This window comes from Myotis nattereri (genome assembly GCF_964212035.1).
Source record: "Myotis nattereri genome assembly, chromosome: 3".
Lineage (NCBI taxonomy): Eukaryota > Metazoa > Chordata > Mammalia > Chiroptera > Vespertilionidae > Myotis > Myotis nattereri.
The window spans coordinates 201,711,767-201,725,522 of record NC_138077.1 but is presented as its reverse complement, the minus strand read 5'-3'; the positions used below and the strand labels follow the sequence as shown (position 1 = coordinate 201,725,522).

General features: G+C 55.2%; 1 protein-coding gene across 1 annotated transcript in view; it reads right to left on the bottom strand.

Moving 5' to 3' along the window:
- Positions 1-803: 803 nt before the first annotated feature.
- STPG1 (sperm tail PG-rich repeat containing 1) overlaps positions 804-13,756 on the bottom strand; it is a gene marked incomplete at its 5' end in the record, with an annotated part of 35,056 nt that continues 22,103 nt past the window's right edge. The window contains 3 exons of the mRNA XM_081086104.1: positions 804-1,901; positions 3,742-3,932; positions 12,106-12,271. Of these exons, the coding sequence (XP_080942230.1) occupies positions 1,825-1,901; positions 3,742-3,932; positions 12,106-12,271 (434 nt within the window). The 3' untranslated portion in view covers positions 804-1,824. The remainder of the gene's footprint in view (positions 1,902-3,741; positions 3,933-12,105; positions 12,272-13,756) is intronic.

Sequence of the window (13,756 nt, the reverse complement as noted above, 5' to 3'; positions counted from 1 at the left end):
AGCTCTCTGCCCTGTGTGGTCCCACAGCTGAATGTTATGACCTGGGGATCACTGACTGGATATGCAGAAGTCCTGGAAAGGGTCAGGATGACCTTGCCGGGGACCTCGTAGCTGGGGTCTGTGGGCAGAGCCCAGGGCTAGGAGTTCTTGTGCCAACTCTGCCCTGCGCTCTTGGCTAAGTCATTTTCCCTGGAGCCCGCTCCTACCAGCCCAATGGCCTGCTAAGATCCCCCAGGGTCAGAGGGGCCTAAGAACCAAGGCCTGGGGTCTGGCCTCATTGTCAAGAGTCTGGGGTGAAAGGAAAGTACAGCCCTAAGCGTCACTTTGAAAGCGTCTTCCAGAACGTCTAGCTCCCAAGGGACAGCCAATGGCTTGCAGGAGAGTTTCCTTTGGGCTAAACAAAAAACTTTACATTGAAACACGGCTGTAAACATCTCAAATCAAGACACTGCACATTGTATTTCCCAGATTCTGTTGCGAGACCTGCAGATCTGGCAGCGTTTGCGGGACCCGAGTTGGATGCCCCTGTAGGTAGGCAGCAGCCTCACTCCCAGGCCCCTGACCCCATCCATTCCTGCATCAACTGTTTTGCTCCATGCATTGCCCACCCAGCCCTGGAAGAGCTTGACCATGAGTCTGCAAACTCTGATCCAACTCTTCAAGAAGAAGGGCCTGCGGGGATGGGAGCACCAGGCCGCCTTAGATCCAGACTCGATGCTCCCGCACGGAGCTCCCGCCACCTCCAACGTATCCCAAAGCAATGGGCGCTTGCGGGAATCAGAGGTCACATAGAAGCCAGCTTTGGTGAGATGCAAGAATTCAATTTAATTGGATGTTATTCCATCCTTCCAACCCCTCCCTAAGTGGAGAGCCAGTCAGCAGCCAGTTTTGACATGGAGGCCCAGGATGTAGCATTTCCAGAGAAAAGTCAAGGAGGGAGCAAAAGGGAAGTGAGGGCCTTGTCCTCGCTGGGGCGAGAGCAGGCTGCCTGGGAGCGTTCCACTTACAAACGGAAAGACAATGCCCACATCTGGGGAAGGAGCGGGTGTGTGGCTACTTCTATCTCCTGGTTCTTTGGGAATCTTCTCCTCTTGCCGAGGGGAAATGACAAGCCAGAAAAGATGCATTAAAGATGTGTCAAACTTGAGCGGGAGGTTGGGGAGCCCAGCCCAGGAAGGGGAAAGGTTGGGCGAGAGTGAGAACCTGCAGGCTCAGGGTGTTGCGTGGCTCCCGTGCCCCCCAGAACCTGTGTGTCCCGGCTCTGGCTCTCTGGCCTCTCCTGAGGGTGGGTGCTGAGCACAGGTGCCCAGGGACTGGCTGCCATGCTCGTCCTGAAGGTGAGATTCAAGGGCTTAGGGGTGGGCAAGGAGCCCAGGCAACCCCTTCCTGTCTGTGTTACAAGCGCCTCTGAGCCTTCCAGCTCTGGGAACACCAGGAGGGTCTGGAAGCCGAGGCCAGAAGGATGTGCTGTCCCCCCTGCAGATGCACGCGGGCACCGGGGCCCTGGGCAGCACCAGGCTGCCAGGCAGGGCATCTGCCCTCCTCTACCTTCTCCCTGGAGCCCGAGCTGCAGGAGCCCCTGGCGTCTGAGGGCAGGGTGCAGACAGCAGCCTGGCCAGGTGCCTGGCGAAGGAACCGGGGAGGCTCTGTCCTCCTCCTCTTCTCCGGAAACCATGAGGTCAGCAGGAGTGGGGGGCCCCGTCTCCAGGAGGCAGCTCGAGCCCAGCTGTAACACCAGACCCAGGTGGCAGAGCGGCCCCACGTCAGCCCTGGGCACCTGCGTGGGGCCGCTGGTGGCCGGCCTTTCCCGTGCCCTGTGAGCCGCTACAACACCGGGATCCACCTGTTGCCCTCGTTGTAGAGAAAGGAATGCCTCCCGGGGAGCTCCGGCTTGTAGGTGGCTGTGAGGAGAGAGGGGCAGTGTGAAAACACAGAAGGCCAGTGGCAGGAGTCTCTTTTGTTCTACGTCAGAGCTGGCGAGGCCAGTGGGACCCCGGTCCCAGCCCCTGCACCATCCGTGTGGGGAGGCAGACAAAGGAAGGGACGGCCCAAGGTTATCTGGTTCTTAACTGGCCAAGGTAGGACTCGAACTCTGGTTTCCCACCTTCTTTAACCCCTTTTCACTTCTTTGACAACGAAAAATTTACAAAAGACCTTTCTATGAAGTTTGGGGGGGAAGGACTGAGTCAAGCGATACTCTTAAGAAGCAAGGTGTCAGCGTGGTGGGGTTTTGTTTTGATTGATTTCAGAAATTCCCAGAAAAGCGAAAGCCATGACCCTGCAGGTCCTTTAGGAAACCAGCAGCCGGAACCACAGGGGCCTGGGAGCAAGCCCGGCTGACGGGGAACTCACACTGACACTGACTTGGTTAACGAGGGGCCATGGGTGACCCCTGTTGGTTACCTGGGAAGCTGCTGATGGGGGCACCTGGCAGTCCAGGCACACCTGCACCCCCTGGGGCCAAGGAGGCAGATGTTTGCCTGTGCTCACCCCCAGGAGGGACCGTCCGACCCGTGTGCCAGGTGTCCCGCACCACGCACAGCGCAGAGAAGACACGGACACGAAGCTCTTAGGGGTCTGGGCCCAACAGGGTCAGACAAGGGTCTCCCCTGGCCCCCGGGCCTCCCGAGACCGCCCACTGGAGCTCAGCACTTACAGAAGCATCAGCACAACCCAGACGCTGAACCAGAATGAGCTCTGCCTGGACCGACCAGACGACCTGAGGGTCAAACCTCTGCCGTCTTGTTGGCTTGACTACGTTTCCAAGGCCAAAGCTATGCGAGTGCCTTTCTTCCTGTCCTGTCTGCCTACCATTCTACTCACCTGTGAGTCTGGAGGGGAAGGTGTCGCCCCACCAGACCGACGCACAGGGCTTAAGTCATCTGTGCCTCCCCAGGGTGGGAGCAGCATCCATGCCCATTGAAAGACTGCATTTAACAGGCCTGGCAGCCGCCTCAGCTCCGCCTTCCTCCGCCCACCCCACCTGCACACCAGCACACCTGTCCGTGCACACCTGACCCGTGCCCCTAGGTCTGGTCAATGTCAAGGGGAGGAAAATAGCTAAGGGGCTCCATAGACAGCTCCAAACAGGTCCCTTGTGGGATTAGCTCCCAGGTAGGTACCTGAGGTCACAGGGTATCACCGATTAAGCTCACCTGTGAACTAGATGGCTTAACAGAGCTGCCCAGTAAACGGTCCCCGCCTCTCCCCCCCCCCCCCCCGCGGTTCGTGCCTGACAAACCAGGCAGAGGGGATGCACCTGCGCTCCGGCTGCCCCTCGCTCCCGAGACCTGTGGACACCTTGCTCTCCCGGCTCCCCGTCCATGAAGTGACTCGGCCAAGCGAGGCCAGTGATTAAAACATTTCTGAGAACATGAACTTGTTGACCACCTGACAAGAGCTACGGCCCCTTAGCCCAGAAGAGAATGTCTGCAGACAAGGTCAGCGTCACAGACCCCTGGAGCCTGTCTCTGAGCCTCTCGATGGTCATGGTCCTTGGTTATGCATCCCTGGCCTGGATCATCTCTAAGAGCCCTCTCACTTTAAACACACACACACACACACACACACACACACACAACTTTCATACTCAGAAAGTGTAAGCTGAAAAGTCTTCTAAATCCACTCTAACCCCTATAACCTGTTTGGCAAACACCCTATAAACCAGTGGCATTTGATGGCCCAGGAATGACAAACAATTCCAGATTTGGTTTTTACAATCATTTCAAACAACCCTCTAACCTGGGCCAGGCAAGCCTGGTTGAGTCGGCGCCACTGTCCACCGCTTGGTGGTGGACACGAATGATGCACTGGAGATTAAATACTTGGGGGGCCCGGCGTAGTCCACAATCTCGTACTGACCAGGGCCTGGGAGAGGCGGCTTCACGGGCAGAGACAGAGGCTGGGTGGAGAAGTTCAGGATGGGGTGTCTCCTTAAGATAAGACGAAATGGGAAGATGTCACTAGCGCGGTCTATTGGGGAAATGGTAGTTTTTAGACGTAGCCAAGACCTGCCCAGCAGCAAGCCGTCTGCAGGTGGACAGGGCATGGCACCGGGAGACCTATTTCTTCTTGTGGATCCACAGCTGTGAGCTGGGGACCTGGGACCTCAGTTTCCTCCTCTGCACGATGGTGATCCTAATAGAGCCCACAGCGCAGGCCTGTTGTCAGGGCTCAGTGAGATGGGACAGAAAACACAGACACGGGAGAGCTCCGTACACGTTGTTGTAATGATGTCGCTGACAGCACTGACCTCATCGTCGACCCTGCTCGACTGGCAGTGCCTGGCTGGAGCTCGGTGTAAAGAACGGAGGCTTCGCATGGGCTCTATGAAGAGCACTGTGATCTACTTGTGATGTCTGCCATGGCCAGGGAAAGAGAACAGCCATCCCGGTCCCAGGGATTTGCTATCCCAAGACTGGTAGATCGCTAGAGACCATTCTGGTATTGACTCCCTAGAGCCCTACCACATGTCTTCCTGTCGAGGCAGGACATGGGAGTAGAAAAACGCTGGGTTGGGGATTAAGGGGCCTCTGCATAGCACACCCCTTCCATTGCCATGGTCCGTTTTCAGGTCTGTCTCCCCCTCCTTCAGAGAGGGGAGCCTTTCATCTTTCATGCCTGGTGTTGAGAGAATGAATGAGAGAAGTGGAACCTGTACTTAAGCCCTAGCTTTGACAGCAATTCACTCGGTGCCTCAGTCTCCCCATCTGTAAAATGAGGGGGGGGGGTGGGATAGGATGGCCTCTGAGGTCCCTTCTGGCTGTGACATTTCATCAACCCTTGATTCAAAGAGGGGCCACTGGGCTGCCCAGGGAATTCTGGGATTGTTATGGGAATCATACTCCTCTCCCAGCCATTCCATAGAAGGGCCGCCTCACACCGGAGGCTTCTCCCAAGGTCTCTTACCGAAGGAAGAGGAGTTCTCAGAGCACTGAACAGCCACAGGGACTCACCCCAGCTTGAAGCCAGCCCAGCGGAACAGAGGAGGAAACTGGGATCCTGGCCACTGAGACTCTGCCGCCCTGTGGCCAGCACCTTCTGGAACAGAGGCGTTCCTAAACTCAGCAAGCAGGTGGGGACCTAGAGCGTCTCAGCCAAACTCCTTATTTTGCTAAAGAAATCGGTGCCCAGAGAAAGCTAGTCGCCCCAAGTGCAAAGCACGTCAGGGGTAATGCGGGCCCAGGACCCAAGTTTCCCTGGTGCCTAATCATCAGGGGAAGGCATCGGGGGAATTTTTGAGTCTGAGCGTCACCCAGACCTGAGTCTGAATTCTAGGCGTGCCACTCCCAGGCAACGAGACTCAGACAAGTCCCCTAACCTGTCCACCTGTGGCAAGGTGCAATGCCACCCACTCTTTCTACAGGATTTGATGGAGAAAAGGCATGTCAGGCACCTAACGTAGTGCCAGCACACAGTAAGTGCTCAATAAAATTAGGCATTGTTATTGTTAGGATTCCTACAGCACTCTGCCCAGCTGCTTGGTCTCAGAGGAGCAGCAGAGCGTCAGGAAAGAGAGGCTAGAGGGCTCCCTCACAGAGTCACCCAGAGGGTGGACACTCCCACTGCCGGGGGAGGGGGGCGGTCAAACAGCTGGCATTGATGCTTATGTTTATAACAAAGTTGCCCGAGGAAAAGGGGGGAGAACATTGCCTCCCCCCCAGCTGGCGTGGGAGAACTGGTTATAGTATGTGATCAGCCACGTCTCCCCTTATAAATAGAAGCTGGCTGCTCCTTGCTCTGGCTTGGGTCACCTCTTCAAAGAACTCCCAGAACTTGGATGAGTGTGTGACTGACACAGCTGGGAAACAGCCTTGATTCCTGGACATTAGGTCTGAAATGAGCCAACCGCTGTATGAGGTCACCCCATTGTCTGAGTCTCCCCCAAGCCCGATTCTTTGAGACGCCGTGAGGTGCCTCCTTTCCCAACCAGGCACACCTGCCGGAGGCTGAGCAGGCAGGGGCAGGGTCTGTCAGCATTCTTGGTGAAAATGGGTCCAAAAAAAGAAAAAGGAAAAGAAAATGGGTGGGAGAGTTCCCTTGCCCTCCACGCCACCAGCACACGCAGGAGTGGCTGGGCCCTGCCAGCTCAGCTCGGGGTCTGCAGAGAGTGCCGGCCATGTGTGCGGCTCTGCAGCAGGCACCCCGGGGCGTCCAGGCTCTTCTGTGCGAAGACCCAGGCCCTGAGCACCCCTGAGGGCTGACAGTCCACTGCAGTGACAATCACGCTGGTGACGGCTGAAGGCAGGGCCGCTTTGCGCTCAGACACCCCCAGTTGCTAGCTGTGTGCCCTCAGAAGTCTCTGCCTCCCAGGCCTGCTTCTGCTTCTGTAGAATGAAGGGTGACACCTGCCACCCAGGTTATTATGAAAACTAGCTAGTGCTTTACTTGCATTATTTGTTTTAAATATTAAACTAGAGATAAAAACTACACTGAGAGTGCAGAGAGAGATACATAGAGAGATAAAGATGATAGAAAGATAGATAGATAGATAGATAGATACATAGATAGATATAGATAGATAGATAGATGAGAGAGAGAGAGAGAGAGAGAGAGAGAGAGAGAGAGAGAGAGAGCAATCTACCCTAGAAGGGCCAGCATTTGCCCTGAAAGGGACGCAGGAATTCTTCAGGTAGGAAAGCTGGGCAAGGGGGTATTTCCAGCAGCGGAAACAGCGGGGCAAAGGCTGCAGCCCCATGTGACAGGACCTGGGGCGCAAGGAGACGAAGGGTGCGCCACCTTGCCTGCCTTCAAACCTCCATCCACCTGTGATTTCTGGGTTTCTGACCATCCGCCCCCCCAGACCCCGACGAGAAGTGAAAGGAAAAGCTTCCATGTATGGCCTCTCAGTGCAGCCCCACCTCCTGTGCCCTCTGCTCCCATGCTGCCTTCTGGAAACACCCAACAGCACGCTGTTCAGCAACTCCGTGCCTTTGCCCATGCTGTTCCTTCTGCCTTTCCCTGCAAACTCTGATTCCACCTTCACTTCTCTCCTGCAGGGAAACCCACAGGCTGCAGCCCTCTCTCCTCCCCACCCCCACCTCCCTCCCTGGGGGAGCCTGGGTTCAGACCTTGCTCCAGCACCCTGGTGAGTGTGCACTTGGCCTGTTAGTCTACGTACAGTACCGACCTGTGGGAGAGTTGGAAGCACGGCCCCAGATAATATTAGTCAGTGTAGCTGGCCCCTCCAGACATTAGCCATTCTTTCCTCTGCACAGAACTCGCTGTTTCTATGCCCCTCACTTGGCTAGCTCTTGAGGGAGGGGGTTGTGTCTGACTCATCTTTGAGGACATTTGCTGAACAGCGGAGAAAAGCAGAGGGTTGGAGCCGGTGGGGGAGCCCAGACATCTGGACCCCCCCACTCCAGACAGATCTATCATCGGCCAGGGCTGCTCCCTCCGTGTGGCGGCAGGGCTAGGCCCATCGCAAAGGTCGGGCTGGATCAAACCCGGGGCAGCCCTCCGAGCTTTGCGAGCGGCTTTTATGAGCCTCATGGCTCAGTTATAAAAGCCACCCTGGTCCTGCCCCGTGGAAAGAAAACATCTATCAAAGCTCTGAGTTGGCCACAGCTGGATTAAGTGTGTTTGCAGCTTCCAACGTGAGCTGCTTGCAAATCGCGGAGAATAATGAATGTGTCAGAGGGCTCAGCAGGTCACTGGGGGCGGCATGGAGACCCCGGGGACACTCCCAGCGCAGACTCTGCCTCGGGGGTTCCCAGGGTCTGGAGGGATAAAGGGGCAATTTTTCTCCTCATTACAGGGCAGCCGATGCCCCGGGGCTGGAGGGCAGTGTCTGTTTAGCAGGTAACAGGTGACAGATTACAGCTTTGGGAAGAAGCACCATATCTAATTGGAAACCCCAGGGGAACTTTAGGTGGGTCCCTCCTAATCACCCAGAGTGAAGGGGGGCCAAGGGCTTGATTCTCCGGGCCCAGCCGTGACAGGGCAGCGCGTCACTGCAAAACCAGCGGCTGAGGGCGCCCAGGAGTAGAGCCAGGGTGAGAGATGGCAGTGGGAGTTTCACCTCCTGGTGGGCGGGCGAGCGTGAGCTGGAAGGCTGAGCTGGGAGGAATGTTTTATCTCCAAAAGCCCGGCTCACCCTGATCCATTGAGTCATCACTGTGACCAACGCTCAGGGCCTGACGAGGGGAAGCCGTGGCGGGCCCTTCGCTCTGCAGCCCCCTGGGAGCTGGTGAGTCCTCTGAGCTTCTGAGTCAGCAAAGTGGCCAGAGCAGAGGCCCCCTGTGGCGTGTTCTTCAACAAGGAACCCAGAAATGGCCGCAAACAACCCCCCAGCCCTCGCACAGCATCCGCCCTACAGGAGCCACTCAAGACACGGAGTCCCACCCGGCCGGTGTGGCTCAGTGGTTGAGTGGCGACCTATGAACCAGGAGGTCACAGTTCGAATCCCGGTCAGGGCACATGCCAGGGTTTCTGACTGGATCCCCAGTGTGGGAACTGCAGGAGGCAGCTGATCAATGATTCTCTCTCATCATTGATGATTCTGTCTCTCTCCCTCTCCCTTCCTCTCTGAAATCAATAAAAATATATTAAATTTTTTTAAAAAGTAATACCAGTTGAGTGTAGAGCCGTGGTTCTCAACCTTGGCTGCACGTTAGAATCACCTGGGAATCTTTTTAAAATCCTGATTTCTGGGCCTCATCCTCCGGAAATTCTGTGTCTTTGTTATGGGGTGGGGGCCACAACATGAGTAACAAAGAAACAGAATTTCCGGAGGATGAGGCCCGGAAATCAGGACTTTAAAAAGATTCCCAGGTGATTCTAACGTGCAGCCAAGGTTGAGAACCGCTGGTCTAGAGGCTCCTCTTCAACACGAAAGCTCACGGTGCGCCTTGCCTGGTGAGCTCTGTGGGCGATCTTATCTTATTCTTGCCAGCACCTTACAAGTGTTCGTTCCAGTTCACAGAGGATGGATTTGGATTTCCTGGGAGTTCAGTGACCCCTCCTTCCAGGTTCTCGGGCCGGGGAGAGGGGAAGGCAGGAGTTTGGGGGTGACGGCCAGCTGTGCTTATCCCTCTGCCACAGCCTCCCAGGAGACACGATAGGCTCAGCCCCTGCGGCCTCCTGAGCGCCTGTCACCTCGCCACCCTCTCACCACTCTGGGCGCCACTCCTGCTGGTGGGTAACATGGGACTAACATCCCCCCAGTTTCCCCTTCACCCCGAAGAGAGCAGAACCTACATATCATTTTGCAAGTTGGACCCTGCCCCAAACAGGGAGCCAAGTCCTTCCAACCCAAGACACACGGTCACATGCGTGTTCAGTGCATGTACCGCAAACTGCACGGACCTTCGCAGGGGCCTGAGTCCCGGAACACGGGCGCCCAGGCACTCCTGTCCCTCTTCCCTCCGGGACACAGGGGAGCCGGCAAAACTCGCATTGAGAGCCTGTATCTTTCTTCATCTTACATCATTCCTCCATCATTCAACATAATGGCTGGATCTGTTTTTAGAATGACCCAAAGTACACTTCAGTGTTTATCTTCCCGTCTTTTAAGTGAAATCACAGATTTCTCAGCTCCATCCTTTCCACAAGAATTAAAAATCTATTTGTTGGGCCTCCTTTGTGGCTCCCGGCTGGCTCTGTGTTCACTGCCCGCTCTGTGCTCTCCTGGGCTCATGGAGCGTCAGGAAGGAAAGGACCTCCCCTCTTTTCACACAGAGAGAAACGAAGGCCAGAGACGTGCTGAGAGCAGCCCCAGACCCCAGAGCCAGTGAACACAGATGTCCTGCCACAGAGGCTGGGACACCATCTGCTCACCCAGGTAAGCCTGAATGTAAGAGACACTGGGCTTAATAGGTTCCTTTGTGCAGGCCTTCTCAGAGCCTTTAATAAGCCCACGCTCACTGCGAGGCTCCCGGGGCAGAGGGTTTATAAGTAGTGTTTCCGAGGCTTATTAACCATGGATCCATTATTCACAGAGCATCACGGAGAGCCAGTGCGCCCCAGACACCCCCACACACGCCAGCACCACTGCACTGCTCCGCTGGAGAGATGGGCTGTGTGCGGCTACTGGCCAGCGTTCTGCCGCCTGCGCCCCGGCCTGGCCCTGCGCTGCTCCAGGTGAGCCTGGCTGGGGGGGTATGGTGTTCTGTTCACCTGAGCAGCTCCATAGCCTCCAGCAAGAACCTGAAGCCTCCAGGGCCTGTGGACTGGCAGGTACAAGGCCGTTTAATGAGAATATTTCAAACCGCTCATCTCGATTTAAGCCCAGCCAAGTGACACTTCTCTGGGGAAAATGGTTAAACATGGAGCAGCCCCCATGCTCCTTTCCCCATTTCCTGACGATGCTTCCAGATGCGGGCTGGGGGTTTGAGCGGCCATGCCAAACACCAGCTGCTCCTATATCCTAATACTCGAGGCCCAGTGCATGACATTTGTGCACTAGGCCAGGAGTCCCTCAGCCCAGCCTATGCCCTCTCACAGTCCAGGACCCCTGAGGGGTCCTTAGCGCTGCCACAGAGGCTGGAGAGGCTCCCGCCACCACCGCTGCGCTCGCCAGCCATGAGCCCAGCTTCTGGCTGAGCAGTGCTCTCCCTGTGGGAGCCCACTGACCACCAGGGGCAGCTCCGGCACTGAGCGTCTGCCCCCTGGTGGTCGGTGCACGTCATAGCAACCAATCATTCCTCCGTTCGGTCGATTTGCATATTAGGGTTTTATTATATAGGATGCCTGTAGGGTATAGGGTAATTGCAGCTGTTTTCAAGCACTTTCTCATCTAATCCTGACAGAACCCCTGAAAGATAAAGTTCTTATTTCCGCCTAACAACTGGCTCAGGGAGCAGTGTCTGCAGGGGACCGAGTCAGGACTCAGGCTCAGGTCTAACTCCAAAGCCGTCCTCTTACCCACTCTATTCGCTGCCAGAGTAGGGGGAGGTGGTGTGCCGTGGTGCCTGAGCCAACCTGAGGCAGGAAGTCCCTGAGGCTTGGAGAGAGCCTGGTCCTGAGCCCGGGAGCCTGTGCAGGGTCAAGCTGCAGAACCAGGCCCCAGAGGGCAGGCACAGCTTGTCCTGCGGGCTCCCCCTGAAGCCTGAGTCCTTTCTCTGGATCCTACGCTGCTCTTGTCAGGCTCATGTTGTGCTCGGCTCCCTAGCTCCCCTCTCTCCTTGCCCTGGACCGATGCCCATCGTTGTCAGCCTCCCTGGGTGCCCAGACTTCTGACCTACTGTGGCTCTGAACCCAGCCACCTGCTCAGAGGTGCCCGGGTGCCTATACACTCGGTCCCAGCCCCTGGTCAGCCCTCCTGGCAGCCCGTCCTGCCTGGAGAAGACTCTGCAGGGGTGCGGTCTGAGATGGCACCGACCTTAACTGCAGTTCCTTTTAGACGTTCTAGAACCGACTGACAGGTAATAAGCCCTGGGAGTGTTTTGGTCTCTTAGGTGAAGGTAACACCAAGTACCTGCCTTTACTTTTTAAATTTGTGTTATTATTAAGTCACCATTAGCGTCTGCCATCCACATGCCAAATCTGTATTTTTAAATCAGCAAACAACACTGTGAGGCATGAATTACCCCACTTTACAGATTCGGGCACAGAGGCTCAGGGGGGTGGGGGCAGTGCCCAAGGTCACCGAGCAGAAAAGCAGCTGAAGTTTCAGTCCAGGAGGTCGGACCAACCTCCGGGTCCGGGCTGCCCACCGATCAGCACAAAACCATGCGAGCTCCACGGCTTCTCATGCCTGCCGCCCGGGGGAGGTTGTATGTTGTAAAATGGGAAAGTCAGCCCAGGAGAGCACGCATCGTGGGGAACATGGGAAGAGCCAGACAGTTCGGGCCCGATTCCCAGCGGCACCTCGTCAGCCTGTGGACTTGGGCAAATCTCTCCGTCTCCCTGAAGCCCAGCTCCCTCCTCCAGGAAGAACAATCCTGACAACAGGATTGCTATGGTAAGGGAGCATGAGGTGAACTTCCTGGTACAGAGTAGCTGCTCAGTAGGTACTGTGCGCGCAGCACACATTTATTGAGCACCTACCATGCATCAACAAGGACAGCGACCTGGCGAGCAATGACACCCTTCCTTTTCTACCATGTCGGGGTCCTTCCCAGACCACCTTTCAAAAGAAAGTTCAGGATCATCAGGACTCACGGGATAAGGGTCTTTTTCGGAATCTTGGTGTGATCGTGTGGGTTGTAATAACCGGGGCCAGGGACTGTCGATGTCAGTTTTAATCCACGGTCAGTTTTTGATTTAAAACAGGACACCAATGTCGTCGGCGACTGCTTCACAAGGGATTCGTTAATATCATAATACCCTAAACAGAAAGAAATTTTTAAACAGATAAGGAACACTTCTCAAATAAATAAAGAGCCATACCTTCCGCCTAAGGATACATTAACGACTGTAAGGCGATACCGCTCCAAGACGGTCCAATGGAAGGGCTGCCTGAATTAGCTGAAAACAATACTCACCATTTAGCGAACACGGGCCACATGCATCACATACTTAGCCCATGTAATCTCCCGCAGCCCAGCAATGTGGGTGCTATCACCTCCATTCTAAACGCGAGGAATCTGAGGCTCAGCGATATTAAACCATTTGCCTGAAGACATCCATCTAACCAGGGACTAAGCCCAGCGGCTCCCTCCTCAATAAAGTCAGAAGAATTCTTCCAACGACGGAGTGGTTGTAATAGTGGAATAACGTATTAGGCTCCTGGCACAGAGGAGTTGTTTTGTAACGACAGTGGGGCCTTGACTCACAAGTGTCCCAACTAATGAGTTTTTTGAGATACCAGCTGTCTCTCGGGCCGATTTTTTGCATTGAGTTGATAGAGTAATTTGAGTGAACGAGCTCCTTAACGAGCTCGGTCTCAGAACGAATTAAACTCCTAAGTCAAGGCCCCACTGTACTTTGCAATTAACAAATATCTCTTGAACTACTACTAAGTGGGCCCAGGCCACCTGTCTGCAAAGCCCATGCTTTCCCATCATGCCCCACCTCCAGAAACTGTGACAGGACGAGATCCATGTGACTGCACGAAGCTTCGAGGAAGAGCAGGATGCTCTGAGCTGGGGGAGGAGGAAGCAGCTCGCCCTCGGCTTGTGGGTGCCCTGCCAGTGGGTGCCCTGCCAGTGGGTGCCCTGCCAGTGGGTGCAGGCGTAGGGAGTACTAGCAGCGGCACTAGGCAGAAGCCTTGAGGACGTCTGCACACCCAGGCTCCCAAGACTCCGAAATTAAGAAAATGATTCAACATAATGGGAAAGCCCTGAGCATATGATGTACATCCCAGCGGCCACGACAGCGTGAGAAAGGATAGCAGCCTGCATGTGCGCAGCCCAAGCTCAGGCCGGAAGATGACCAATATGAAGACCCTAGGCCACTGGCCGTGTTTCCGAAAATGAAGGTGAGTGAATAAGTAAAGCCAAGCCTGAAAGTCTATGCCCAAGGGTGGCATCCAGGTACAAATGGATAAGTCTGAATAAAAATAGGCGCGGCCCCAGGAAAGGGGAGTCATTATATGAGGGGTGGCATTCTCGGTGGAAAAATATTCCAAATTTCCTAAACATTGTAAAGTTGGCTTTGCTTCAATAAAATGTACTTTTCTGTTGCAAAAATACTGAAAACAACATTACTACCTGACTAGCAAGATTTTCCTTAAACGGTCAGGCCCAGTGAGGGCCAGGGCAAGGTGCCTCGTCACCCCTGTGCTGAAGGGCAATTCCATCACAAACGGCAAAAACCTTAACTGTGTTACATGCCTCAGACTTAGCGATTTCACTCTCAGCAGTTTACATAA